At 36.1% G+C, this 27665-nt stretch overlaps 1 protein-coding gene across 1 annotated transcript; it reads right to left on the minus strand.

The window, feature by feature from the left end:
• Positions 1–1116: 1116 nt before the first annotated feature.
• On the minus strand, positions 1117–27433 carry LOC121423860 (DNA excision repair protein ERCC-6-like 2). Its single transcript, XM_041619371.1, has 26 exons — positions 27277–27433; positions 25161–25349; positions 24406–24490; positions 23811–23996; positions 23233–23315; positions 22432–22538; positions 21437–21565; positions 20358–20441; positions 19467–19579; positions 18627–18726; positions 18143–18202; positions 17634–17749; positions 17014–17129; positions 15707–15790; positions 14861–15009; positions 13382–13618; positions 13039–13110; positions 11999–12144; positions 11318–11513; positions 10498–10650; positions 9889–9978; positions 8335–8575; positions 7045–7377; positions 5991–6145; positions 4541–4680; positions 1117–3795 (listed from the first exon to the last, which is right to left on the minus strand). The coding sequence occupies exons 1-26, from the start codon at positions 27281–27283 to the stop codon at positions 2619–2621; spliced, it is 4548 nt and encodes a 1515-aa protein (XP_041475305.1). The 5' UTR covers positions 27284–27433; the 3' UTR covers positions 1117–2618.
• Positions 27434–27665: the final 232 nt, after the last annotated feature.

Raw genomic sequence — 27665 nt, forward strand, 5'->3', positions numbered from 1 at the left:
AATAGGCAATAAAGCATTCAAGGAATTAATCCTACCAGGTACCCATTCACCTCACCTGTGTTAAATGCAGCACAATATGGGTAAATTTCTTCTTGAAGGAAAACACGCCATGGTTGTGATTTGAACCCATGTCCCTCTGATTGAAAGAAGAGAGTCGTAACCACTAGACCACAACACCATCTAACCCCCACTACCCAGTCACACCAACATGTACCCCCCCATCCAAACCAGTAAAACTAATAAGTACTCCCCCCCCTCACACCCACAAGCAGAGCTGCCAAGTAGTACTGATTTTCCGAATTTAGTACTGAAAAATGAGAATACTGATGATTTCATCCAAAATACTGATTTATAAATTTCCAGTCTTATGCAGTGTTCTATGGTGTTTCGTTAAAAATACTGATTTCCTCACCAAAATACTGATTATCAGCTTTTATAATACTGAAATGATCATATTCAGGTCGGCAGCTCTGCACAAGTACCAACTGTCTCACAGCTACATGACCCTCATTCTCCAACCTCACACATAAAGAAAGCAATTGATAAGCAAATCTGCAATCATGAATACCATGTCACCCACACCTAACTACATGTACACACATTATTCATTTATGATAAGGAAATCCTAATTTGTCATAAAAAAAGTAGACTTGCAACAAACTACATTATAAAACCAATCATTTTGAAAAAGTGACCTTTCTTCAGTCATTTTATTAAAATATTTGTAATATTTATTCAATTTTCTTTGTGTGATACTTGAAAGGGAAGTTCACCCTGAAGAAAACTTTGTTGTAAAAATATCAGAAAAAAATAATAAAATATATTGATGAAGGTTTGAGGAAAATCCATTAAAGAATAAGATAGTTATTCAAATTTTAAGTTTTGGATTTGTGACGTCATGAACGAGCATCTGCCCCATGTGATGTAAATGCATAAATTTGAGTTCTTTAAATGGTTCCTGATGACTTATTTTTATTTTATTTTAACGAACGGTTGTGAAATTATTTGTATATTGATATACTGAAGGTACAGAAAAAAATATTTTCAATTTTCTGAGAAAATGACATTTCATTAATTTTTTCCCATACCAAAGCTGCTCACATATGACATCACAAATTAAATAATTAAAATTCTAGAAACTTGTTCATTCTTTGATAGATTTTTCTCAAACCTTCAGCAATATTTTTCTACCATTTTTACCAAACACTTTTGATAAGGGTGAACTTCCCCTTTAACTTCTGAAGTACTCTTAATGATAATCCAATCCTAGCACATCAAACCATGTGAGAATGATCATTTTAGTTTGAATGCCTGCAAACTCTGACTGCGTCACATACATACATGTAGCTGACTGCCTGAGGCATATATCCCTTTGGACTACAGAAACCCTATTGACTTGAAAACCTGTGAAATTTGACTTACAAGATGTTATTCACACGTTTTGCAAGTTCTGCCATAAAAAATAAGGCGATAAATCAAATCATGGATGATTGACTATACCCAGAGTTTACCATGTTCTCAATATAACATGAATGTAGTATTACATGATATGAATACATGATAAAGTTAAATGAAATATAATCACGTTCCAAATATTGAAAATGCTTACAGAGTCAGAGATTCAACTCTATTCCTTAATGTAAAAAGTCAGGCAAGATAAATATTTCCTTCAAATATGTACTGGTGACAGGCTGCTCATAAATTGTTGTTCAATTGAACGGCTTGAATCTTTGGCAAGACAGGTGGAATTCTCTATCATCCGCAAAAGCTAAATTGAGCTGATGCTTATTGATATTATAATATAATAATTTCATAGTAAAAATTTGAGTATATCACACAATGTAAATGAGATGATAAGAAATTGACTTGCATATTTTCTCCAAACATCAGAAAGTACAATTTTAAGCTAAAACATTGGTACATCATGTTCCAGTCATTCACAAAGTCATTCATAATTTTATAAACAGCTTTATGGAATATTCCTCAGCAACATCATATTGAGATTGCACTAAGTTCATCTATTGCATTTGAGTTCCACTTACCACTAAATTCATGTATATTAATTCGATTTGATGTCATTTTTAAATTAATGGCCAATCCAACCTTGCCCATAAAATACATTTTGTCAAATCTGAAAAACGAATTGATGCGAAAAGACAAATCCCCTGCATCTAAGAATTTTGAGACAAATTGGAATCTAATGTTACCTTTAATTTTTTCCCCAGAGACTTATCAAAACATGACCTTATTCTCCAGTGTACCATTGGCATGAAGTTGGTGAAATTCACCATAATTCGTGAAGGTTATTGCAATTAATGTGTTCTTAGTAGAAAATCCATTTAGCTTTTGACAATTAGCCAACAGTCGCATTTCTGGCAGCAATATTTTTATGGCAACCCACAAAACTATAGGAATACATGACCTAAATTCATTTTAATTCACATAATAATTGAGCTTTAAAATAGGTCAACAGCAATCCTCTGGGCATTTAATTTTCAACATCAGAGTGAGAATACCTTTGGTCACAAAATGCTAATCACTATACAGGATTTAATTCAAGGATATGAAGGTAACGCACCACCAGATCTCTGCTTTATAACCCTATAAGGAATATAAATTCATGTGATTGCTCCAGATCCGCTCTTAAATTTGGGATTGATTGCAAACAGGGACTGACTATCCTCACTCTCTTCAGATTCTTCAAAATATGTTTGGCGAGGCAAGAATGTTTCATTGCGCTTCCAAAGGTCCCCATCATTATCGTCCACTGGCACCGTTTCCATGATGACATCTGTGTCAAAGGTCACTCGCGGTTGGGCGGCGACCGGTGCTCCTGGAGTTGTGTAACCATCAGGACCTTTCACCTTGGATACCTTCGTGTAAGGATCACGGCTGTCGTCTGTAATGCTCTCTGCTTCAAACATATAGTCCAATTCGCTCATGGCTGTGGCACGCTTGGCAGCATGCTTCTTTGGAGGTGGCCTCCTGCGTGGCTTCTGGGCATCGGAAAGAAAGATATCATCCAAGAAAGACAGGTTCTCTTGTCTCTTTGGATATGATGTTGACAAAGAACTGTCCTTTGAGCTTTCCTGTGTTGCACTTTGTTGATTTGATTCAACTCTCTCATTTATTTTTTTCTTGTCTTCAGGCGATAATCTCACTGCCTTTCTCGAAACCTTGGATCCTTGATCAGAGGCATAGGCCTTACTGGATTTGTCATCGACCTTCAAATCATCATACCCTACACCAAACTCATCCAGGGAGTCATCATCAAACAGTTCTTGATAGACTTCATGGCTCATCATCCCGCCAATCCTTCTCCCCCTTCTCCTCTCCTTCCCTCTTCCCGATGTTGCAGGTTTAGTTCTACTATTTCTCTTCTTAACGGGTGGATGTACAACTTCTATATCATCACTATCAAGGTTAAAGCTATCATCACTCGATCTGCTTTCGAATTCAAGTCCGACCGCAGCCTTCCTGCCACGTCCACGTGCTACTTCTGATCTCTTTGCTTCAGTGTCCCTCCTCACTTTTCCTCGACCTCTGCTCCTAGTCGATGAAAGACTTGACCTTTTGGCTCCTTCTTTTCCAGCTTTGCTGTCTTCTAATGCCTTGCGGCTCTCACTTGGTTGGGTTGGTAGTTTAACAAACTCATCAAAGTCCACACCATACTTGGATTTGTTGTACGACAGAAGGAGGTGCAGGCATCCCTCGTCAGAGAGTCCTTGGATGTGACTTGCTAAAGCCGAAGGGTTCTTGAAGTCCAGCACTGAAGCCATGTCAGCAAACTGATCTCTGAAATTCAAATGAGATAATTCAAAGAATATCTAATTTGGAATTCCAGAGATATAAAATTTTCAAAACAATATTCAAACTAAAACTATCAAACTAAGTATTTTCAAATTTTGATTTATAATTATGGTAGCTACTTTATCTCTTATAAACTCTTCTTCCAGCAGGCCCTGCATTCACATTATGTTATGACCTTTCCCCATTCTATTTAGCATGTCAGGGAAGAATCAGGGAATTTGATAAAAACATACCTCAAATCAGGGGGAAATGCTTCAAATGAGGGAAAGATCAGGGATTTCTGATCAGCCCAAAAGTCAAAAGCATGGTAGTCAGTCAGACTCTGTTATATTCTGTTACTTATCAAAACAACATCTATTGAATGACTGTATATGTTGTTACTAATTAGTTTAACATTGTTTTTATACTGAAAATACATGTCATTCACTGCAACAACTTAGAAACATGAAAAACTGGGAATGGGTTTAAATAACTATCAGGAAATGTTTTAAACTTCATCAGGGAAAAATCAGGGAATTTTGTTTTCTTGAAAAGCTTGGAATCCTGGGTCATTTTAACGTTATCAAAACACCCATCTGTAGTGCTAGGCTTTGTTCCCCAGCCGTTAAATGCTAACATGCCCCAACACAACCATGTTAAAAAAATAAGCTTGCTTGATTGACACCCCTGAAGGCTAGTCTCCTTGTATAAGTATGAACACCATGAAAACAATGAAATTATCTTCAATTACCTTCTTATTCCTATTGGGGTTTGCCCGACAAGTAAAGTGGTATCACCTAATCGATGGCTAGTAGAGGATGATTGCATCCGGGACAAGGAGCTCATCCTGCGGGTAGCCGGTTTCGGCTTTTGGTTCCTTGTGATACTTTCCTGTAAATCAAATAAAGATGATGTTGCAGGGTAAGATTAAGTTAATTAAAGGTCAAGTCCACCCCAGAAAATTGTTGATTTGAATCGATAGAGAAAAATCAAACAAACATAATGCTGCAAATTTCATCAAAATCAGATGTAAAATAAAAAAAGTTATGACATTTCAAAGTTTCGCTTATTTTTCACAAAACAGTTCAATGCACAACTCAGTGGTATGCAAATGAGAAAGTCGATGATGTCCATTACTCACTATTTCTTTTGTTTTTTATTGCTTGAATAATACAATATCTCAAATTTTACAGATATGACAATAAGGACCAACTTAACTTAACCATAAACTGTTAAAATAATGGTAATTGCACATGTTCAGGGAGAAAATAAACTTTGTTTCCCTTGACAATGAGAAAATTAGAATATTTCATATAATAAAATACAAAAGGAATAGTGAGTGGATGATGTCATCAGTCTGCCAATTCGCACACCGACCAGGATGTGCATTTAACTGTTTTGTGAAATTAAGCGAAACTTTAAAATGTCATAATTCTTATTTTACACCCAATTTTGATGAAACTTTCAGCGTTTTGCTTGTTGGATTTTTCTCCTTTTTTTCAAATCAACTTTTTGCTGGGGTGGACTTGTCCTTTAAGCACAATAAAATCATAGCAATCATAATCAGAAGCCCTGCTCTGTATTGCCTCCAATAACTTCCACTTTTATTTATCATTAAGGCCTCTCACGAATCATCAATGTTAATTACAATTCCCCTGGCACTTTTAGGGTTAAATCACACAGGGATACTTCTACTGTCACACCAACAGGACAGACTCCGGTGGCACATCATTAAGGTTGGGTCCTTTTCCTGGTGTGACTGGACCACTATACCTGTAGAGGTGCTGTGGCTCAGTGGACAAGTCTCTGGACTTTAAACCATAAAGTCAGGGGTTCAAATTCCACTGCAAGACTCCTGCTCTTTGGCAAAGCATTTATCTACATTTGCCACTCTTTACCCAGGTGTATGGGTGAATGGGTACTCAGTAGGAAATAATTCCTTGAATGCTAGAGCGTTGGGCTACGTTTCTTAAAGACTTGTTATAATAACAAATGCATAATTCCTGTAAGAAACATACTACCAGCCAATCAAATTGAAGAATTTCAGCAGCTTTCAACTGTTATTATAATAATTTTTATGAAACAGACCCCTGATCTGGAAGCCTTGATAAAGCTGGGGTATGCAGCGCTTAGAAATATTGTAAATCGCTATATAAATCCAGCATATTACTAATATCATTACTACATGAAATTCCTCTTACCACATCTAGCGTTGGCACTTGACAGTAGGCAGGTTCCTGGCTGAATTGTCCAATCTCAAAGACATCACGTTGAGCCACCTTGCTGACATGATCCTCAACATGACTTCCTCCAACCACCTTCTGATTAGAATGGACATACTCCACACCACACTTCTCTGTACAAGAAAATTAGGGGATATATTAGCGAATATAATGTACCCATCAATCCTCAAATTGTCAAAAAGTCTCCCTAGGATATTGAAAATATTATAGAGTGAATTAGGAGTACAGAATTATTAATAAAGCTGAGCTGTAAAGCATTTCTGCTCTCAATTGCTAATGGTCGAGTGACTAGAGTGGTCTAAGGTGCAGGCTAAAGCTCTAGGCTGCAATGTCATAATGACACGAGTTCAAGTCCTATTCTTGATGGTTCATATTAATCATTTCTTCCGGTTTTTATTTGATAACAATTGCAATAATTCCACTGAAATTAGACCAGACAATAATGAATTTTACAATAAAGAAAGAAGCTTGAGTAAATATTCACTTGGCCTGTTGGATTTACTCGCGACTGGACAAGGTAGCTAATTTGGCTACAACAGATAGGGTTTTACTAGGATTAATGCAATGAGGAGAAAAAAACTTGTTTTGGTATTATTGCAGGATGAATTCATTGAATAGTGTAGAATAAAGTGTGTTATCATTTTAGAAGGGCCTTTCTTACAAGACTAGGCTTCTAAAAATGTTGCATTATGGGTAAGAAACTGGGCTAGATTGAGAAGTTGAGGACTTGAGGATGTTCCGTGTACTGTATGGTTGGAACTGCTACATATTGCATTTTGTAACATCATGGAGCACATTCCTAGATCAAATTATTTAATTCAAATGATTAGATCTTGAAATGGGGTCCATAATTTTACAACATGCAATGATGTGATTTGCATGATGAATGATAAATTTCTGGCCATCCATCCAGGATTCAACTCTCTAAACAATACAATAGCATAAAACAATGGGGAAAGAGAATACAATTCTAATCATTATTGAACAGATGAAATCTCAATCAAAGACTTACTAAATACATCCTCTGCAGTTTTGATGTTACCGCTATCTATCCTCACAATTCTCCTCTTTCTTGCTGTCCCTCTTTCCTCTTGCCTCCCTCTTTGTCCTCTCTTGGACTCTCCTCTTTCTTCTTCTTCATCATCATCATCATCAAAGTAATCTCCTCCAACATCATCATCTCCGGCAGTTGTCCTTGATCTACTGTCAGTGCTCTTACTGCATTGACCCTTGACCTTCCGAACAGGTTGCCCGTCCTTTCCTAGAATTGCTTTCCCGCGGGTGAGTTTTCTCAGTTGGTCCCTCCATCCAGCTCCTCCATCATCATCATTGTCATGATTACCTGCTGAATTGATTTATCATGAAAATGAAGAAAAAAATTAACAGGATTACTTAAAAAGGTTTTATTTTCTTAATATAAAATCCATATTGAAAGAAAATTAAAGGACAAGTCCACCCCACCAAAAACTTGATTTAAATAAAAAGAGAAAAATTCAACAAGCATAACACTGAAAATTCATCAAAATCGGATGTAAAACAAGAAAGTTATGACATTTTAAAGTTTCGCTTTATTTCACAAAACAATTATATGAACGAGCCAGTTACATCCAAATGAGAGAGTCGATGATGTCACTCACTCACTATTTCTTTTGTTTTTTATTGTTTGAAATATGAAATATTTTGATTTTCTCGTCATTGTCATGTGAAATGAAGTTTCATTCCTCCCTGAACATGTGGAATTACATTATTTTAACATTCTGTGCTTCAGGAAAGGAGGTCCTAATCATAAAATTCGTGAAAATTGAAATATTGTATAATTCAAATAATAAAAAAAAAGAAATAGTGAGTGAGTGACATCATCGACTCTCTCATTTGGATGTAACTGGCCCGTTCATGTAACTATTTTGTTAAAAATAAGCAAAACTTTGAAATGTCATAACTTTCTTATTTTACATCCGATTTTGATGAAATCTTCGGCATTGTGCTTGTCTGATTTTTCTCTATTGATTCAAGTCAACATTCTTCTGAGGTGGACTTGACCTTTAAACATGCATGTAGTTGAAAAATTCACAATTCAACTGGGCCTAGCTTCTATCCCTAGCTTTTTCCAAAGTGAAAATAGGGTGAAGCTTCTCCCTTTTTTTATGATACAAATTAATAGCTTTAAAAACATAATAATATTGAAAGTCAATCAATCAGTTACATGGAATTTCTTTTTAAAAAAAACACCTCCATGAATCTTATATCCTACTACAGTATTTCTCAGTAAACCTTTTTTGAAAAAAAATAAGTGACTTCATACCCTTTCTGTGAGATATTCGATGTGATGACTTTGTCTTGGATGTCTTTGGAAAGATTTTCTTGGAATCCTCCCTACTGTCTTCATTCTGCACGTCAGAATTGCTGTCGGAAGCGATATCGTCTTCACCCTCATCATCGTCCTCCAGTAGCTGAGAAGCCATTCCATGGACATCATCATCCTCATCATCTTCTTCCTCTCCAGAATCTTTGTACACATCAATGTGAACATCCTCCTGAAGAAGCTGCAGGAGTCAGGTGGTAGATAATAAAAGTTCCAATAACATAGTATACAATTAATATACATTATATGACACCCAGATAGATCCTTGTGATTTGATTGGTTGTTTGATATCGATCATTCAGCCCATTTTAAAATGACGTCATCAACCATGCAATGTCTGATCCATTCATCGTGCAAGTTTGGATCCATACGATTTTGTCCATTGCACGCACGCACCCAGACTGCAGGCACCACTCTTGTTTGTAGCATGCATGTTGTATGTACGCGACAATCAACAGATCAAGCTCGCATTGCATGAACATAAGTATTTTGCAACGAAATTCATAAATTTCTTATGAAAAAGAATCGATTTTCATTAGTCATATAAACCAAATAATAAATGTTCTCATCATTCGAGCAATGGACAAAATATTTCAATGCCTCGCTGAATGGACCATTTCATCTTTCACCTCATGAAATATTCAGTCCATTGCACTCATAAACATTCATTATTTGCATATTATAGAGGGCATCGCTACATTTAAGAATTACACACACAAGGAACACATTAATTAAGAACAGTTTTTATTTGCCTGAGGCATAACCAATGAGGTCTGGACTGTTTGAAAGGTAATAAATGATAATTATTCTAATGCCCAGCAAATTGATGTGTATTGCATTATATTTTATAAGCTAGTGTTGTGGATCCCTGTTATTTGATAAACCGTCCTCACCTATCTCAAAACCACAACCAGACATTATACTTTACTTATGATTGCTCATCGCTGGTCATTAGTAAAACTATATCACATACATAGTTAACAACTGAAGCATACATCAAAAATTTTCTTACGTCCCACCCCCATTTTTTTCAAGTCGTTTACTTCACTTCATAAACTGACCAAGTCATGGTCAATTAGAGAACATTACAGACTGTCAAAAGAAAAAGAAAACAGCAACAAAAAAGTTCATGAAGGTCCCACATATAGGGGGTCGGACTACATATTTTATGGAATTGCCCTAAATCAATGTTAACAAATATGTTTAAGTGTTTGAACCAAAGACAACAGCAATATAGAAGATATTATAATCACATCAAAGAGTTAGGGCTACAGGATCTTTAACATACTGTAACCAGGACGAAAATTAATAAAACTTTAGCTGTTTAGTTCATCAGCCAAAATTTCCTTTATTCTATTGCGATTATTATTGGGCACTTTGTAATTTTAGGGGCTAATTTTTTAAGTTTTAAATGGCTCTCCAGGGCATTTTGGGGGCTAATTAGTCCCAAGCCCCAATATTTTCCCTGACCCTAACCCAATAAATAATTCTCACCTCATCCAGCGGATCATCTGGAGATTCATCGACTGATGTCTGTGGTTTGTATTTAGCCATGGAGATACCAAGCTCAGTCTTTTCCTCTCTCTATGATAACAATGAAAGTAACATAAAACCATTAATACTTGCATCACCATGCATCTAAAAATAACTAAAGGGTAATCCAACCCAAATAAAAAGTTGTTTTTAGAGGAAATAGGAAAAACAGACAAGTAGATAGGTGAAAGGGTTGAGAAATATCGGACAAACAACAAGAAAATTATGATTTTTTTATCAAGTAAAACTTGATAAAACTTATCAGCCACATTGGTAATGTAATAGTGATGAAAGGCAGTGACTACTCTTCCATTCACTCCAATACAAACAAATTGGATAACATCTATATGATAATAATAAGTATCAATGGTGCAAAATGAAAATCTTAAATCAAAGAAAATAACATGGAAACAATTGTCATTATTATTCCCCAAAAATCGATTCAGCGTGATTCAGAGTTAACCCTAGGATCTATCCCATGTGGTAAAAGACTTCTAAGAAGCAGCTCAACTGCCTATAGATCAAGGGAATATCAACCTATCAAACTGAGAAAAGTGGACTCTCGGTTACCTGGATAACGTCCTTGGTTAGACATGACCCATCGGCTCTGAGGGCAAAGAGATTCTGAAGACCAAAGATCTCTCCCTGCTGCTCCTTGTCCCCTGCTACGGCTGTGAAGTATCGCTTGGCATTCTCTGTCGTCATAGCAACACTCGCCAGTTGCTATATTTGGGGAAAAATATTCTTCATCAGTAAGACAATTTATTAAAGTATGTAGTCTAGCTCCAATATCAGGGAGCTTCTTAAAATTAAGCCAGGGTAAAAAAATACATTTCATTTGAAAGCATATAAGGATGTTACATCATAATGTATGAGAAGTATGTATTATTATTATCATTATGACTTTTCACTGTTTTTTACTTCATATAAACGGTTTTATTGCTCCGACATTCTCATGGTTTAAGCATGAGTTCATGAAATGAAGAAAGAATGGAGTGAAACGGGGGTCAAACATGCCAAAAAACATTGATTATTTTGCAGAACTGCCCATTGTAGAAATGATATGATACAATCAGTGCCAGTACCATCGCACTCTGGCAAGGATGTAATACATTTAGTTAAAGTACTGTCATATCCACGGTAAGAACATACATGTTAGAACGTACTATTCGTATCGCTTCTGCCCCTTTTACCAACTAATTGCTACTGGAAGGGTAAAAGTGGGGTGGAAATCATGATAACATATTACAAAGTATCTCGGTAATGATTTCTTTAAACGACAAATTTACTTTCAGCCAATCATTTGCAAGGATTTCAGCAGCTTATAACAGTTGTCAGTTACTATCAATCACTAATAACTCCATGAAACCTTTCTCCAAGGTTTTCTCACCTGTTTATACACCTGCCTAAGGTACATGTTCTCTTCAATGGATCCCCTTGAGATGAGCCGATAGACCTTGACATCACGATGCTGACCGATGCGGTAGGCTCTGTCCTGGGCCTGCAGGTCGTGGGTCGGATTCCAGTTGGGGTCAAAGATCACAACGACATTGGCACCCGTCAGGTTCAGTCCTATGCCTCCAGCCCTTAAACCAAACATGGTGATAGCATTCATTTAAAACATAAATTCATCTTTAAACAATTTTTCAAAGAGAATAGAAGATTCTCCATCAGGTTTCAAGCTGTATTACTGTAATACTATCAATTATGTGTGACTCATTATCAGGTTTACAACTGTACACAAGAATAGAATACGAAATGGGTGTGTACATGACAGTCTCCCCCCAAAAAAAAAAAAAAATCATCTTGAATATGTTGTTAGGCGTTAGATTGGAACTTTCAATTAATTGTGATAATTTCAACATTACATGTACTTAGCAAGAGAAACACTGTGATGTATACCAACACTGTTTAACAAAATAATTTCTATGTAAGTAATTTCTTCTTTTTATGCATTCAAGCAAAGACTACATAAAAAGCAAGAAACCCATATTCCTTTTTTATAATGCATTCAGATCAATGTGAAAAAAGTCAGAAGACATGATTGCATGAAAAGATGTTGAATTCTCACTTAGTTGAGATGAGGAAGAGGAATATATCTGGATCTTTGTTGAATTCATGGACAAACTTCTGTCTATCCTGAACTGGAGTCTTCCCATCCAATCTTCGGTATGTATAAAAGGTCGTCTTCATGAACATCTCCAAAATATCCAACAACTTCACACATAAAAGAAACAGGTTTGAAAAGAAAATTAATTTGTATTATCTTATCAAAATAATGCTACTATGAATCAAAATAGATGTATAAATACAGTCAAACCTATTAGCTTAAGCAACCACCTGTATAGAAGGACCTCCTGTGATCATAATTCTGGTGATTTCATGTACAAATCCAATACAAATTTTGTTTTTTTGCCAAAATTCTGTCTGATTATGTTACTCTTACTGGTTAAACCAGTCAATTTCAAGTTGTTATGATCAAAAGAGTATCTTGGAAGAGTTCCATTGAACAAGCAATGAAAAACAAAAAGTTGAAAAACAAATAAATAAAATACATAGGAAAACAATTTTGACAGTGATTTTTTTTCAAAGACATTTGATCAGAATCCTACAAAGAGTCTGTATTAACTTACTTTGAATAAACTTTTGATTTTATGCATGAATTTAGCATAATTAATCACATGTAGTAAAATAATTTTTTTAAGGATTTCCCATGATCCTTTCTTAGACTAAGAAAGGTTTCGTAGGGATCACAATGTCAACGGCCAAGGTCTTGTAGGCTAAATCAGCCCCATCCCCCTCTTTTTGGACATTAAAATAGCCAACTCTTTCAGGATCAAACCATAAATGTTTGAATAAACTAGATTACCATGATCACATGAATAATACTTAAATTCGACGAATTAGACAGATGTGCACATATTGATGATTCATGCATCTGCCATTGAAAGATCAGAAATTCAAAACATATAAATATAAGAATAAGAAACATTAAAGCCTGCAATATAAAGACATCACAACATATTAAATGAAATGCAAAGGATATAGGATTTTAAAATATACCCCTTGCAAACAAAAACATATATAATTGTCATAAAGAAGAGAACATACCTGGGTATAGCTTGAAAATAACAAGACTTTGTTATTTTCTCTTTTGAAAACTCTCAGAAGTTTCTCCAGTACCTAAAACATAAAAAGAAACAAAAGATAACTATATCATTTACTGTAATACATGTACCAATTTAAAGAAATGCAAGATCTCTACACCTCCTGCCATATTAAGCTGCTGTCAAATTGTTGTCTTACTCATGATAAGAAGCCAAAATATTATTCCCGCTTCACATGGTATTGTAATATTCATCCTGATCCAGAATTACAGGAGGCTAAATATCTAATATATATATTTTAATCCTTAACTATGAAACAAGACCACAGAAACATTCAAATTATATACCTGCATTTTGCCACAGTATGTTGGATCAGACAGCGTGGCAAACCTGGCCTCTCTACTCAGCTCCACAAACTGCGGCTGCTTGGCAAACGCTATCTCACAGTAACGGAGCGACTTCTCCCTCTGCTTCTTGGACTTGGACGCATCGGGCATGAGAAGAGAGATGTGATTGGATACCTTGATCAACAGACTCATGAGGCCAAAGGTCAGTGATTTGATGCCCTCCCTGCGATCGTTTTGCTACAGAAAGAAAAATCATGACAGAAACTATCATAAGGATTGTTGTTGCTGGTACAAGTACATAATGACACAGAAAACATTGGAAACTGGATGAAAATACACATTTTCCACTGCCATAACCCATACATATGCAAGCTCAGTTTCAAATATTGGTTTAGTTTAATAACACTAAATAATTAAATTGAAATATGATCTGTTGAGGATAATATTCGGAATGATAACAAGCATTTAATACGCAGTGTAACAATTTTCATTAATTGGGTCCCATTTAAAGGTAAATGCTAGTTTTGGTAACGATATCAAAATGAGTTTGTACAGAATCCAATGAAATGACCACCAAAGTGTCTGTTTGTATAAATAAAACGCAAGTGCCAAAGGATTCTGGAAGAAATTGTGTAATTGCTAAGAAATCAACAAATAAGCACAGGATTCGAGTAGGGCGTCGGGCCGGACGCTCTAAGCAATAATTATACATTGTCCCACGTGCGCTTATCTGTGTTGGGGATCTTCGGTGTGAACATTTTTCAGCGTAGATTTCAAGATTTCACAAAGTTCAGTTAATGTAACTGTACCAGATCTAGATCCTCGATGATATACTGACAATTAAGCCTTATTTTACAGACTTTCTCATGAAATCAGTGTTTACTGCAACTACTGGAATTTCTCGTTAAAAGAAATTCCTTGCATTAAAAAGTTTCTTTGATTATCATAGCAACAGTCAGTAGCTAGTGATTCTCAGCCAGGCAAGGCCCCATTGAAATATTATACAAATAATGCACATAAGCGCATGCACACAGAGCCAAATAATGAACGATGTGCGAGAAGAGTCAATGGATATACCGCACCGAGGTCCATAGGACTGAGTGCAGTATATCCATTTGGTGAGTCGAGCACACCGAGTCCATTATTTAGGTCTTCTATGCACCAGAATGCATGCATTGTTCATTTTATACACCCCCCCCCCATGTTACTGAGTTGCCCCAAATGCTATATATGATCTAAATTCTAGAAAATTCTAGATAATTCCCGACCTCGCACTATCCTGCACTCTGACGTCAGAGTGCAGGATAGTGCATTTGGTATGCCGTCAGAATGCAGGATAGTGCATTTTGGATGCCATAGTGCTATTCACTGAATATCATGTGATCCGATTTGGACCAATCAGATTACAGAACATTTTTGGGAGTTGTATAGTACTTGTTAGTGCTGATAAGCCTTCGAGACGGGGTGCGAAGGACCCACCTTGTAACAACAGCGGCCTCTCTTGAGCCCACTTCTGCAGTCACAAGGGTTTTTCTGTTCCAGTACCAGCTTCATGTCATCCGATTCCAGGAGAGCTCTGTACACATCAAGCTGGAAAGAGCTCAGCTTACAGAACACTACGTTCTCATCTAGACAAAATAGAAAGTAGAAAATAATTATGATAACAAAAAATAATAAGAAGATGTATCTGTATAGCTCTGCACACATCGAGCTGGAAAGAACTCAGCTTACAGAACATTATGTTCTCATCCTGAACAAAATTTAAATAAAGAAAAGTAGCAAATACAAAATAATAACATATAATAAAAAAATATAACAGAACATACCATACTTGTAAATTCAATAATAAATAACACAGTAAGATGGATGGAAATTGGCAATTGTAGGATGGGGGGTCGGGTGTCCAGACACTTTATCTTTTTGAAGCCTTCTTTTTTGTCTTTGGATTACACTAAAAATATGAATTCAATACATGTAATCATCTTCTATTTTGTTCTTTATAATATTTCCTAACATTTTGTACTAAATATTGATGAAACTTCGCTTGTAAATTTTTCCAAATGACTTTCTAAAATTGATCGTCCGGACACACAACTGGGTATAGCATGTCCATTGCTTCAAAGGGCAAATGGCAGGTTTGGCATGGTATAAATATGTAATATAAATGGATAGAATATTTTGTTTATTTCTTTATTTCAAAAAGAGAGAGGAATACATAAATATGATGTCATCTTACTTGGATGGCCGATGGAGAGAGTGGGGGGGGGTAAAGAGAGAGAGAGAAAGGAGAAAGAAGGAAAGAGAGAGAACCATCTTCATCCTCACCTTTAGTTGGTAGCTGGTGAGCGATGAGAGATTTTGTCCTCCTGATCATCCACTTCGATCTCAGCGCTGCAAATTTCTTAGCCACTGCAAGTAAAATATTTTCCAGTCAAATCAACATACTATGCAGAGTAATGTACATGCATACAGTAATAATAATACTAATAGCCAATTTTTATAAAGCGCTTTTCCCAGAATGGCAAAAAGCGTGTTACAGCATATTATTACCCCGGTCATTGGATTCATTTCAATCAAGCACGAAAAGTGCGCAATTTCCACTCCCTGGGGAGCATTCCTTGCATTCATCGCAGCCACATTATGGCGCTGGCAAAATCAAACATACAATATCTTTCGCATCCTACCGGGTACCCATTTAGCACCTGGGTCGAGAATGGCAAAGTGTGGATTAACGCCTTGCCAAAGGACGCTAGACCGCGGTGGGATTCGAACACACAACCCTCTGTTTACAAGGCGAGAGTCAGAACCACTACACCACGGCTCTTCGACGTACAGTGGATGGGGTGGGTATACAGTACATGGGGTGTTGTGGTTACGACTCTCGTCTTTCGATCAGAGGGACATAGGTTTGAATCCCAGAAATTACCCACATTATGCTGCAATCAACCAGGGTTACATGTACTGTAGATGAATGGGTACACTGCAGGATTAATTCCTTGAATGCACCGAGTGCTGAAAGGCAGCTCGAGCTAAAAATGGGGTAATAATAATAATAGCATCGCGCCTCGGAATAGATTATTTCTAGATAGACGGTGTTATATAAGTAGCTATTGTTATTACTATTATCATTATTATTACAATGTATATCAAGTGTGCAATTTTGGTGACAGATTCATTGTTGACACCATTTTTTTAAAGGCGGTGAGAGAAAGAACATGTTTACATCTGTTCCTTTATTGTGAATTCTGAACACACCTCAAAATCATTCCAGTGCTTAGCATCATTATTGTTAACAGTTTATCTTTTTAGTAATTCCTGATCAGTTTGTAGTCAGCCTTAATTTTATCCTTAGCTTTCAAAATGCGCAGGATTCCATGTACACAAATAACTCCATATCTATTCAAATTTAAATTTGTTTATTTTCATTTCCAACACATAAAATTATGATGACAGTTGCATATCATAATAGAAATAAATCAAACAATTTAAAATGCAATATGTATATATTTCTCCATGTGTAAATGAAATAACATGTACAAGCAAACTATTGTATATACAATATCAATATCAGTGGAAAAGTAAATGCTTGTAGCTTGTGGACCCCTAAATCTCAATCTGAAGTGGCTCTATACCTTGTCTTGCATCAGCCAATTCTCTCTTGCTTGCATTGTATTTTTGTCCCGTTGTGATGACCTGTTCATACTCCTGTTTGAATTCTCTCCATCCTCCTAAACAATCTGGGTTAGCCCTGGACAACAGAGAACAAGCATTTTATTTCATTATTATCAGTGCAAAATTATCATATTTTTAGACCAATAACTATTCATAAAATTGACGAAAATAGTACTTAAAATTAAAGGCAAAACATAGATATACACTTTCATTATAAGAATGTTAGCAAAAGCTATACTTTTCTCTTTCATATGATATAAAAAATGAATTGAAATTCATGAGATTTTATGATTGCAAGGTTAGGAATTTTTCATTTCCAGCATAGTTTATCTCTCCATTTACACTGTTATTAATATATGCAGTAGTGTACAAAAAATTCTTTAGGTATGGATACTGAAACTGAGACTACATGTAAAAAAAATTGGCGCAAATATTCACTACTGAATGACACGCGCCGTATAAGCTAAAACAACAACAACAACAACATAACCCTTTGACTACCGAATTTGGTCATTCCCATAGCCTCTGTATGGACCACCCAGTTCCAGGAGGCAATGGTTTAAAGGGGTGATAAACTTACCAGTCGAGAACACACCACAGTTCTCCCATCTTGTTCTGTAGAGCAGTCCCTGTTAGACCATACCTCTTATTGGTACTAATCTCCTTAAGAGCCTGTGTGATGAGGGCACTTGGCTCCTATTACGAAACAAACATCAATAATTCAAAATATCTCTCTCATGCAAGATTTGGTAAGTACACGTAAATTTAGAGATCATAGGCACTTCAGGGGTGTTGTAAGAAAATACTTGGCAATCAATTGCAAATTTCTGATGGAAATTCAAAATTGATATACATGTATTGATTGTAACTAGAATTAATTGCTCTTAACTTCATGTTGCACAAAGCAGAACAGCAATCAAGTACATATTTGCAATTAATTGCCAGGCTTATGATTGATGTTTGGTACCAAAATTGACTTGCAATAGATTTCCATGAAGTTGAATTTGAAATTCATTGATGCATGTTATTAGTGCATGACGCATGATAATCACAAACCAATTTTTCTCTGTGTATCTGAGAAGCACGTACCTTGATTTTGTGAACTTCATCAACAAAAACAGCATCCCAAGATACTGTTAGCAGGTCGTCCTGTCAAAGTAAATAAATATGTAAAATATCAAACATGCAATTTAAAAAAATAATAACAATGAGAAAATAAAACAATTTTGAAGATCAACTCTTCCTCTACCGAGAGTCAAGGTGTGAATTCATAAAAAAACAATGGATAAATTTCTTAAAAACCATTGAATTTGAGATTCAACAAACTTTGCACACAATGCGAATCTTACTATATGTAACTTCCAACATTTTTTTTTATTCTGAGGATCACTCTGAATTTATTTTGCCTGAAAAAGCTAGATATTAGGTTATAGTTCATCAATTGCAATATGTTATAATACACTGTAAAAGTTTAATAGTTTAAAATTTTATAGAAGGCTTTTAAAATTTTATAGACCAGCTTATTGCTGATGGATGGTCTCATAATCATATATCCCTGCATTTAAATCCTTACCAAGTAGAGTCTGTATGTTTCATATGTTGTCAATACTGCATCTAGTCTTCCTCTTCTAGCCTTCCTGAGTGTATCCTCTCTCTCCTTCCCATGGTATCTCCTATGTATAAATATAAAAACAATTAGAACTAATAATAATAGGCATTTGTATAGCATGATATACATCGAGATATAATCTATTCTGAGGCGTACTATCATTATCATCCCGGCTTTAGCTCGAGCTGCCGCTTCCATTTTTCAGTGCATTCAGGGAATCAATCTCCCGTCGGGTACCCAATCACCCTTCTTGGGTTGAGAGCAGCACAGTGTGGGTAAATTTCTTGCTGAAGGAAATAAAAACACGCCACGAACAGGATTCAAACCCCAAACCATCGGGTTGAAAGATGAGGGTCAGAACCACTAGACCACAATTTCCCAATTTAAACCTAGGCCAACAGCATCAAGATCTATATATAAATATGTCTGCGCATCAGTGAGAGCAACGACAGGAAAACAGGTCTCTTTTTTTTTACTTCTGTTTATGTCAAATTTAACGTAACAATGCACCCAATAGCAATTTACAGGTATTTATTTATTTATCATTATTTTTTTTGGGGGGGGGCAGTTTGGAGGCAGATACACCTTTGCCCTTACATGTATTTACCATATTGCTTTTTATCTAGTAGGTACGTTTGCTGACAAATGCCTTAGGTTAAACCATTCTATATCATTCATTAATGTGGTGTACATAGGATGTCACTGGCAGAGATCTCAGTAAAGATGATTTCATTCCCATTTTCCGATATGGGAAGGGGGGGTCTTGGCCTAGTTGAGTGTGTTTGCAAACACTGATATACTTACGCTACGAGGCAATGGGTCCATGTTTCAAACTCATCCATCCAGTTGTAGAGCACAGAGTTCGGGCAGATGATGAGAAAAGTCTTCGTCTTTGAACTAGATTTCTGTGGAGACTCCTGACAAGAATATAAAAGGTATTCTTTCATAACTAGCCTTCTTGATACAAATCTGAGGTACATTGTTCTACATAAACTGCTCCAAAACCCATCTCAGAAAAACGAGAGTAATCAAATTTTAAATTTTTCAATTTGTGACGCCATATGCAAAAGTCTCTCCAGGTGTCATATGTAATACATTCTATAGCAAGCCATATTATACAAGTGGAGCGCCTCTCACATTCTCACCTGCATCACACGATTTCAATATAGCAGCAGTGCTGACTTTGAAAACTACTATAAAATAATTATTCACAAAAAACACCATTTATATAATGATACAAATAATCCCTATATCCAGAGTTTATAAACTATATCTGTAAACTTTGAAAGTTATGACAGCAATTTAATAATTACCTCCAAAATGGTCAAAGTTCAATGACTTTGACTATGATCATGTCACCTGAAACTCTCATGAGATGTTCAGTGATACTTGATTACTCTTATGTCTGAGTTTTATGAACTAGATCCATACACTTTCAGAGTTATGATGGTTGTTCATCAAATACTCCCAACATGGCCAAAGTCCATTGACCTTTGACCTTGGTCATGTGACCTGAAACTCGCACAGGATATTCATTGATACTTAATTACTCTTATTATGCAGGTGAGACAAAAATTGACACTTGTTTTACCTCTGCATTCGATACATCATTTGACACATTATATCAAACATACTTCTAATGAAAAAAATGTGATATTACCTACAACCCCTCTGAATACATGTGACTGTACTTACTCTCTGCAGAAATTCTGGTAATCTTCTCTCCAAGTCCTCTCGACCTCCAGTCATGCCAAGGACAGCTGCAATAAATGCAATCACCTATGAAATGTGAAGAGACATTGTTCAGAGAAAGACTGTGGTCAATTCCATACCACCTAAAGTACATCTAAAATTATGAAAAGACATTGAGTGAATGATTATGGTCTAAAATTACCTACAATGTTTTAACTTGCCCATCATGATTTCTCCCTAAGTGCAGTATACAAGTTACATTTATATATGTAGCTTACCAGGACTACCATCCATAGTGGCATAAGTGCTCTCCATTAAAAGAAAATCCATTCATTCCAAAATGGGAAGCCCATACTTCTCTACTTGAGAAAAAGTTTAATTTGCTTTTTCAGGATTCCCAGCATTTCAAGAAAACAATTTTCCTTGAGTTTTCCTTATTTTTCCCACATGAAGACTTGAAATTAAATGATAATCATTTCAACTAATTTCCTGTTCCACAATTGTGATGCTATTCCCTTTTGGCTTTTTATTATACACAATTACATGTATGTTCAACGCATAAGGTTGTGCGCTACTGTGACCTGTACTGCAGTCAAAGAAGTTTCATCATAGCCAGCCATCCTATGGATGTTGTTATGATATGCCACAAAATATATCAGAGTCTGAATGACTACTTTTGATTTTCTGCCAAAGTTCCCTGAATTTTCCCTGATTTGAGGAATTTTTATCAAATTCCCTGACTTTTCCCAGACTGGAGAAAACTAAAATAATTTTCCATGATTTTGCTCATGGGCTAGAAACCCTGTTTTTTTTTTCAATGAACTGATAAAGAAGCTCGATCCAGGGGCCTGTTGCATAAAACTTTTTACCTGAGAAAACTCTGGTAAAAACTGAAAAATAAGGTTAGTCTGATTTCTGCCATTGACTTTAACAGAGGGCAAAAACTCTGGTAAAAACAACCTGAGTTTTCTCAGGTAAAAAGTTTTATGCAACGGGCCCCAGAACACTGTGATAGGTTTTTTTTTTATAAAAGCTGTACTATATTTGAATTACAAAATGTTCCCTATGGTGTCTTCAAATACCTGGACAGTTTTTCCCAGGCCCATGTCATCTCCTAGGATGGCTCCACGGTCGTTCTTGTAATGGCCGAAGAGAAATTTAATCCCTTCTCTCTGGTACTCTCTCAAGTATCTATTAATGGTGCCTGGGACCTGGAGAAACATAAAGACATACAATCGATATTCAAGTTCATTGCATCTTGTACCCCAAAAAAACAAACATGGGCCTGTTTCATAATTAATAATAATGATAATAATAACAATATAGGGTATTTATACCGAGCACTTATCCACGTTGTTACATGTAGGTACTCGAGGCGCTTCTTTATCACCTAAGCTAGGCTATAGATCCTGGTGCTCAGAGTTACATCAATGGTAACAGGTCTTAGCAGTCAATCAAATCAAGGTTTCCATGGTAGTTAATAGTAGTATGATTAACATAGCCGTATGGCTTTAAGGAGCGTGCCCAAGATGGTCATATACACTTTTAAAAGGAAAGATTTTCAAGGAATGACAGATGTAAAAACAGCATGCAACAATAATTGTATAAGTATACAATACCCCTATGTTATTAAAAAAAATCAACCTTAAAGTGAGTGGTCTTGCACCCCCCCCCCCCCCACCCCCTCAATTAGATCAACTAGTAATAGACCATGTGGAAGAGCCATGGGGTAGAGGTTCTGACTCTTTGCTTGTAATTAGAGGGTAATGTGTTTAAATCCTAACGAAACCTAGCGTCCTTCAGCAAGGTTTCAATCCACACTTTGCCACTCTACACCCAGGTGATAAATGGTTACCCGAGATAATATGAAAGTCAATGTAGCTTGTCAAGCATTGTAAGCACATCACATGGTGACTGGCTGGGATAATCCCCAGGGAGTGGAGGATGTGCATATATTGTGTGGAGGAATGACTGATTGAATCAGATGACCGGGATAAGGAATCTGTAACTGCTGAGATATATATGCACCTTCCAAATTATTGTTATCATCAAATGTTGTAAATCATTCTAAATTTACCTGTATTACAGGTCTCCTGCCAGGGCTGGAAAGAGTCAAAGATTCTTTGGAGCTGGTATCAGATTTCCCAGGAAAGTTGGGCTTCTCAACATCAGTTGCACTGAAACCTGAAAATCATTAGATGACAAAGAATAAAGTCTAGTTGACAAAAATGCATAATCTTGCCCATGATCTAAATATTTGTATTTCTGTCTAATACACATTTTTCCAAGAATTCTGATAACTGTACTAAAAATTAAGAGTAATTTCAGAGAAATCAACTGTATTATAACAGCAACACCAGGGGGGTTTTTACAAAGAGTTAAAAGTGACTTATGGTCATTTGATTGCTACACAGCAGCACGTGTCCTCTGAGCATACGATTGATACAACAATGCATTTCATACCACACGAAACTTTAAATTCAAGTGTGACATCGAGTAGCACTTAACGCTTCCTAAAACACCCCCCCCCCCCCTGAACTTGATACTCTTAGCTCACATTAATTCATATTTCTCTTTACTTCAACATGGGTAACACATTCTTCAAGCCAGGGTAATAATAGTATCCAAGGTCTCTTTGGGAGCGCATAGAGACGTTAGATGACAAAGTGATATGTGCTGAACAGGAACTGAATATAATATTGACATTTTTCTCACAACTGAGATGATCAGAGAAATCACTTTAATTAACATACAGGTATATAACATGTATTTCCTCTGGTGATCCCAGATAATAAAGGCGATTATGTTATGTAGCTCTGTTTGGGACTTGGCTAATGTTCTGCCAAACAGTGACATGACTTTTCTGATCCCAGGTTACCTTCTTCTAAATCAGCAATGTTCCACTCGTCCCTGGATTTCCTGTCAATATTAGAAGATTCTTCAACCGGCTGACTTGGTTTCCTGTCAAATAATAATAAAAGATTGATTTATTGAAGCCCCCAAGAGATAAAACCTCTCTCTATGCACTTAAAAAGAATCAAAACAAAGAATAAAATTCTCTTTTACAAGATGACAAAATCAGGCATTTTGAATGCTTCCTTTAAAATCAAACAAATAAGAGACGGAATTGAAGAGATATTCAAGCCTTGCAGAATGTCTCATTTATTTCATGAATAGCTAGGGATGTTGTTCATCTTAGTTCTAAGAAAATTAATCATACCTTACTAAAGGGCACTGGCAAACCAAGTCAAAATTGAACCCAGGTCACCAGAATGTATCAAATGAGCTATCATATCTCTTCTCTTTAATAGCTGGAGTTGCTCTTGCCCTTTTCCATTATACTAAGTATTCCATTGAAAATTCCAATGAAGATTTAAATATTGACATGACTAAATAATACATTTGATTAATTCTTAATTCAAATGGTACACTGCTACACTGGTACTAAGCACTCACCTTGCTTTATCAACAACACTTTTAGATGAAGCTTTGACAGCACCCCCAAAGGCGATTGCACCCTTGCGTTTCCTCCCTACACCAGCGACCTTTGACCCTTTGGGAGGAGTGCACTTCTTGGTAGATGCTGAGGATGTTGGCCTACTTACTGGTCTAGGGTCATCATACATGTCGGCATATTGAGCCCTAAAATGGATAATCAAAATAGAATAATAATAATAATAATAGGCATTTATATAGCGCCATCTATCTAGAAATATTCTATTCCAAGGCGCGTTGTTATTATTATTATTACCCCGGCTTTAGCTCGAGCTGCCTCTCAGCGCTCATGCATTCAAGGAATTAATCCTGCCGGGTACCCATTCACCTCACCTGGGTCGAGTGCAGCACAATGTGGATAAATTTCTTGCTGAAGGAAATTACGCCGTGGCTGGGATTCGAACCCACGACCCTCTGTTTCAAAGTCAGAAGACTTATCCAATGGGCCACAACGCTCCACGAACATGGGTTAGCATTCTCTATGTCTCGCTTTTACTCTCATTTCTTCCACTGATCTAGAAAATGAACAGACAAAAATTATGAGAAATTTGCTTACCTAATTCTATCCTCTTCGGAGATGTAATTGAGAAGTGGACTCTCAAAGCTAACAGCCTGGCCATCATCTTTCTTATTGAGTTTTTCTGCAGAAAAGAAATGAATTGCAAACCTATTAGATTCCCCAAGAATTGTCGTACCCTTCACTGCATGCACAATGGGTAACTTAGCATCTTAGCATTTTTTTCCTTTTTGGTAGCCTATTTTTATTCCTTTCTATAGCAAGTTTGTAGCCATTTTTTTTTCTTCCTCCTTTATAGCCATTTTGAAGCCCTTTTGAAAAATGGTTAAAAATTAGCTTTGCACGATTTCAGAGTGACTTTCCATACTCTGCAATGTTTCCTCTATGCAGGAAATGGAGGGATAGAAAGGGTCACTAAACCTAGATGAGAATATTGTTATCTTGTAAGAAGAAAGCAAAGTTAAATTGTAAGGAGAAAGTAAAAAATGTGTCTATGTACAACATAGCTCTGAATACCCAATCATTTTTTTATCCAGAATGTACAAAAAAAGCCCATACAATTTCTATAACTAAAAATTGTCTAATCCAATATTCAGCACGTGTTACAAAAATCAAAATGTTGTAGTACCCATAATTTCTGAGAGAGGATACTTTCATATCGCATGCACCTTCAAAAAAAGGTAGGATATTTACTTACGGATTATTAAAGATATACACATCCCAATTTTCATATCTGCTAAATATCACATGATGGAAATCACAACTTAGATTACAAAGTACAAAGGAGTTTATACTTGATCGTGTTATGTCCTTTAGGTCCTCTACGTAGACAAGTTCATTATCTTCTGATGAAAAGCCTTTGTACTGGACCTCGGCCATCTTGCATCCTTCCCCATCTTCTTCAAGTTTTAGAATTACAGCTTTATAGAGGGAGCTATCACCAGAGTATGGCGCCATACACTTATCTCCAACACTCCATTTCCCTATATCAATAAAAGACAAAGAACACAAAATATGGTCAAAATTATATTAAATATTATGTCATATTAATCTATAATTTGTATCTTCACTGTATAAAATAGAGAATAAATCTTTGACTTACCTTTTGGGTATTATCAATTCATAATGAAGGTAGGCCTATCCTTCATCATTGCAAGGTATTACAATGTTATGGCTGATTGTAAAATGAGATCAATAAGCCAATCAGCATAAAATATTATCATGCAGGACAATCATCAATAATCAAGATACGTTAGCATTTCTGTCTCTATCAATGACATTTTGCTGACTTAATTATTCAGATTAAAGAATAATCCCTTTCAGCAGTTGCTATCCTTGGATGAAGACATTCTGTGTGTCAGGTGCCATGGTGAAGTATAGTGAAATTCAATAATTTACAGTAAAAGTGAGTGTGCACCATGCAGGTAAGCCGATTGTTGTCTTATGATCAAAGGAAATGGCCTCATGTCATTTAATGCTGAAAAGTGTGAGGTGCTAAGAATTTCAAGCAAGAGAACTCTCATTATCGGAGCATCACTTTACTCCATCCATGGTACTGCCCTCCGCACCCTTGATGAAGAGAAGTATGTTGGAGTTATTTTTCAACAAACCTCAGCTGGAAACCCAAAATCAACTCCATCTGCAAGAAGAGTAACAGCACTCTTGGCTTCCTTCGAAGCATCTTGAGGAAATGCCCAGCTAGCATAAAGGAGCAATCATATAAGACCTGTGTTCATCCTACTGGTGAGGACTCTTTTTCAGTTTGGGACCCTTATACCAAAGATCTTATCTCTAAGACCGAAATGGTTCAGCAGTGTGCAGATAGATTTGTGAAAGGTGATTACAATCGACAGAGCAGTGTCACACAGGTGACAGTCTCTTCATGAATGACAAGCTCACAAAAAAGTCATCATAATGTATAGAATCGTCAACTATCTAATCGCCATCCCAGCTGCACAACCTTTCCTGTATGCCTCATCTGAACCAACCTGGAATCCGTGACACAAGGTTTACAATCAATCGCTAACTACCAATGACCAATCAAGATCATCGTCTGTTTAAAATACTGACCGGGAACCAATCACTGCTTTTCTTTCATATTTGCGGTTCTTCGCTAACTTGTGGAATGTCCTGCCTACTACAGTGGTTTTGTCTCCTTCAACTGAGTCTTCCAGGAGCCACCTGGAACCACTCACCCTCCATTAGCTCTCCAGTTGAGATGCACCTTTTTACTTGCACTATAGTTTCGTTTTGTTCAACTGCACCAAATGTCATGTGTTTTTGTGATTGTAGCCTCAGACAAGTACTACTATACTCTTCAAAGACAAAGAGGACTTTACTCAACGGAAGGAGAAAAAGAAGACAATCATCAATAATAACACACATTGACGTCTTGCAAAATTTCAATTAAGAGACAATGATCAATAATTACAAACATATTGTCGTTTTGCAATCAATATCATTAATCATATGATAAGTGCATCAATAATAACGTGCAGCAGTATATGTTGTCTAACAATCAACAAGGCAATCATTAATAATCACAATATCACGACTGTCAAATTAAGATTATAATTCATTATTTAACATTAAATCGTGTTTTTTTTATTTGTCTGAATGTGTAGGCCTACATGTTTAAAACTTATTGATGCCATGATGCCTACGCTTCCTGAGCATAATCTAACCAACGCAATGTGTTTAAGCTGCACACACATTCATATAAATTAAATTTAAGTCCATTTAATCTCTTTAACTAAACTAAATTCTCTAAACTAAAGTTATAAACAATCATCAAAGCCACAAGGACACACAAAAATCAATATGTGGGACACGTGCATAACAAGGCGTAAAATTGGGAATTAGCTTCTCAGCCTACAATCATAAAAAACAATCACTGAACTCAATACATACCTTCCATATTTCTTGGTTTTTTTGCTGAAGAAGTTCATGGATGAATCATATATTTTGTTTTCAGACGTTCAATCGACATTTACATTTCTCTCGATGCTCCAGCAGAATAAATTCACAACTCGACGCATTCTTGTCGCAGATGGCGCTAGAGCAGATTCCAAAGAGCTTTGATTTCACAACATAACACTGAAAATGTCATCAAAATCGGATGTAAAATAAGATAGTTATGACATATTAAAGTTTTGCTTATATTTCACAAAATAATATACGCACAACTCAGTGACACGCATTCATAATTTTGTTTTATTTCTTATTGTTTCAATTATAATATTGTTTTTATCTTTATTTTATTTTTTAGAAATTAGACAAGAGGGACCAATTAAGAAATA

This window comes from Lytechinus variegatus, chromosome 11 (genome assembly GCF_018143015.1).
Source record: "Lytechinus variegatus isolate NC3 chromosome 11, Lvar_3.0, whole genome shotgun sequence".
In the NCBI taxonomy this organism is placed as follows: Eukaryota; Metazoa; Echinodermata; class Echinoidea; order Temnopleuroida; family Toxopneustidae; genus Lytechinus; species Lytechinus variegatus.

What these genes read in the sequence shown, in the direction of transcription:
- LOC121423860 (XM_041619371.1), bottom strand. An exon ending in TACCAGAATTTCTGCAGAGA is followed by an intron (nt 19,580 to 20,357) that starts GTAAGTACAGTC and finishes TATTCTTGTCAG; the next exon opens with GAGTCTCCACAGAAATCTAG. An exon ending in TCACCAGCTACCAACTAAAG is followed by an intron (nt 15,010 to 15,706) that starts GTGAGGATGAAG and finishes TATTTTGTCTAG; the next exon opens with ATGAGAACGTAGTGTTCTGT.